At 45.4% G+C, this 1,724-nt stretch overlaps 1 protein-coding gene across 1 annotated transcript; it reads right to left on the bottom strand.

The window, feature by feature from the left end:
- Positions 1 to 426: 426 nt before the first annotated feature.
- LOC129014101 (small ribosomal subunit protein uS2-like) lies at positions 427 to 1,334 on the bottom strand. The gene has a single exon (XM_054451109.2). It carries the CDS (start codon positions 1,312 to 1,314, stop codon positions 427 to 429), a length of 888 nt encoding a protein of 295 aa, XP_054307084.1. The 5' UTR covers positions 1,315 to 1,334.
- Positions 1,335 to 1,724: the final 390 nt, after the last annotated feature.

Here is a 1,724-nt window from a genome sequence, read left to right as displayed (position 1 = left end):
GTTGCCAGGGACTGTGGGGAGGGAGAGATGAGTAGGTAGGGCACAAAAGATTTGTAGGGCAGTGAAACAATTCTGCATGATACTATAATGGTGGACACATCACATTATTCATTTGCCAAAGCCCAGAGAATGTTCAACACCAACAGTGAGCTCTAATTTAAACTATAGATTTTGGGCAATTATAATGCATCAGTGTATGTTAAGCAATTGTAACAAATGTACTGCTCTGGTGAAAGAGGTTTATAATGGTAGAGGCTGTGCATGGGAAGCGAGAGGGGTGTAAAATGGAAGCATTTCAGTATCTTTAACTCAATTTTGCTGTGAACCTAAAACTTCTCTAAAAATTAAGTATTTTTGTTTAGAAACTGATGTTTATTTTCCATCAACCTTATTTCCGTGTTGCTTAAGAGCCCGTGCAAGAACAGCTTAAGACCATTCAGTGGTTGCTCCTACCCATTCAGTGGCCTGAGCAGTGGGAGCTGCAGAACAGTCTTCCGTGGCAGGCTGAGCGCTCCAGTCTTCAGTAGGGAACTGCTGAATAGGCACAGAGGGTGCCTGCACTCCTTCAGACCAGCCTGCAACCTCAGGCTGAGTAGCAGTGAACTCAGGAGCCAGAGCAGTCCATTCACCCTGAAATTCCTCCTTGGTCACAGCCTTTTCAGCAGCAGCCTGCTTTTCTTTTTCAATCTCTTCAGGATCTCTGTAGAAGTAGAGATCAGGCATTACCTCCCACAGGTGTTCACAGGAAATGGTGCCACACATGTGCAGAACTTTGCAAGCCAGCATCCACCACATCAAACCCACTGAGTGAGCTCCATTGTTGTTGCATGGGATGGCAATGTCCACACAGTGCAAAGGAGAATCTGTGTTACACAGCGCAATGGTAGGTAGGTTAACATAAGATGCCTCCATGAGAGGCTGGTGGTCAGCCCTGGGATCAGTAACCACAAGAACCCGTGGCTCCCAGAAAGCTGCCTGGATCTGGTTAGTGAAGGTTCCAGGAGTGAAGCAGCCAGCAATTGGGGTGGATCCTGTGGCAGCAACAAACTTCAGCATGGCCCTCTGGCCAGTATTCCTGGAGGATGTGACACTGACATCAGCAGGGTTTTCAGTGGCAACAATGGCACGAGCTGACAGCAGAAGCTTCTCCCAGGTCCTCTTCAGATTTATGATGTGGATGCCATCACTTTTCCTTTTACAGATGTACCGTTCCATCTGGAAGTCAAGATTGGTGCCACCTAAGTGGGTTCCTGCTGCAAGGAACTTAAGGACATCCTCCTCCTTCATTTGCAGGGCATCAAGGGCTCCAGACATTGTGAAAGTTTCCCTTTAAGTTATGACAGGAATCCAGAACAATGCCGTTTGGACCCCTCTGTGAGTAGCGCAGAAAGGCAAAATTAAGTATTTTTTAATAAAGATCATTCTGGAAGCTGTATGAAAATGAAATAGAGACAGTTGAAGGTAGAAGTAGAGAAATAAGTGAGGAAGCTACTGTTAGTCTAGTTAGGAAATCAAGGAAGCCAGCACTGAGATGGCAGTGGTTGGGGTAGGGGAGACAGGAGCAGAACTGGAGAATGTTTTGAAGGTAGAACTGACAGGTTTGTTGATGGACTAGATGTTGATGGAAATTTGAAGTAAAAACAGATTTTTGATCTGATAATACTAAGAAAGGAAAACTAAGGGAGAAACAGATTTGGAATGGAATCAAAATCTCTGCCCTGGAT

Source organism: Pongo pygmaeus, chromosome 16, assembly GCF_028885625.2.
Source record: "Pongo pygmaeus isolate AG05252 chromosome 16, NHGRI_mPonPyg2-v2.0_pri, whole genome shotgun sequence".
Lineage (NCBI taxonomy): Eukaryota > Metazoa > Chordata > Mammalia > Primates > Hominidae > Pongo > Pongo pygmaeus.
Note: the sequence above shows the minus strand (reverse complement) of the source record. Positions and strands in the feature narration are given on the sequence as shown.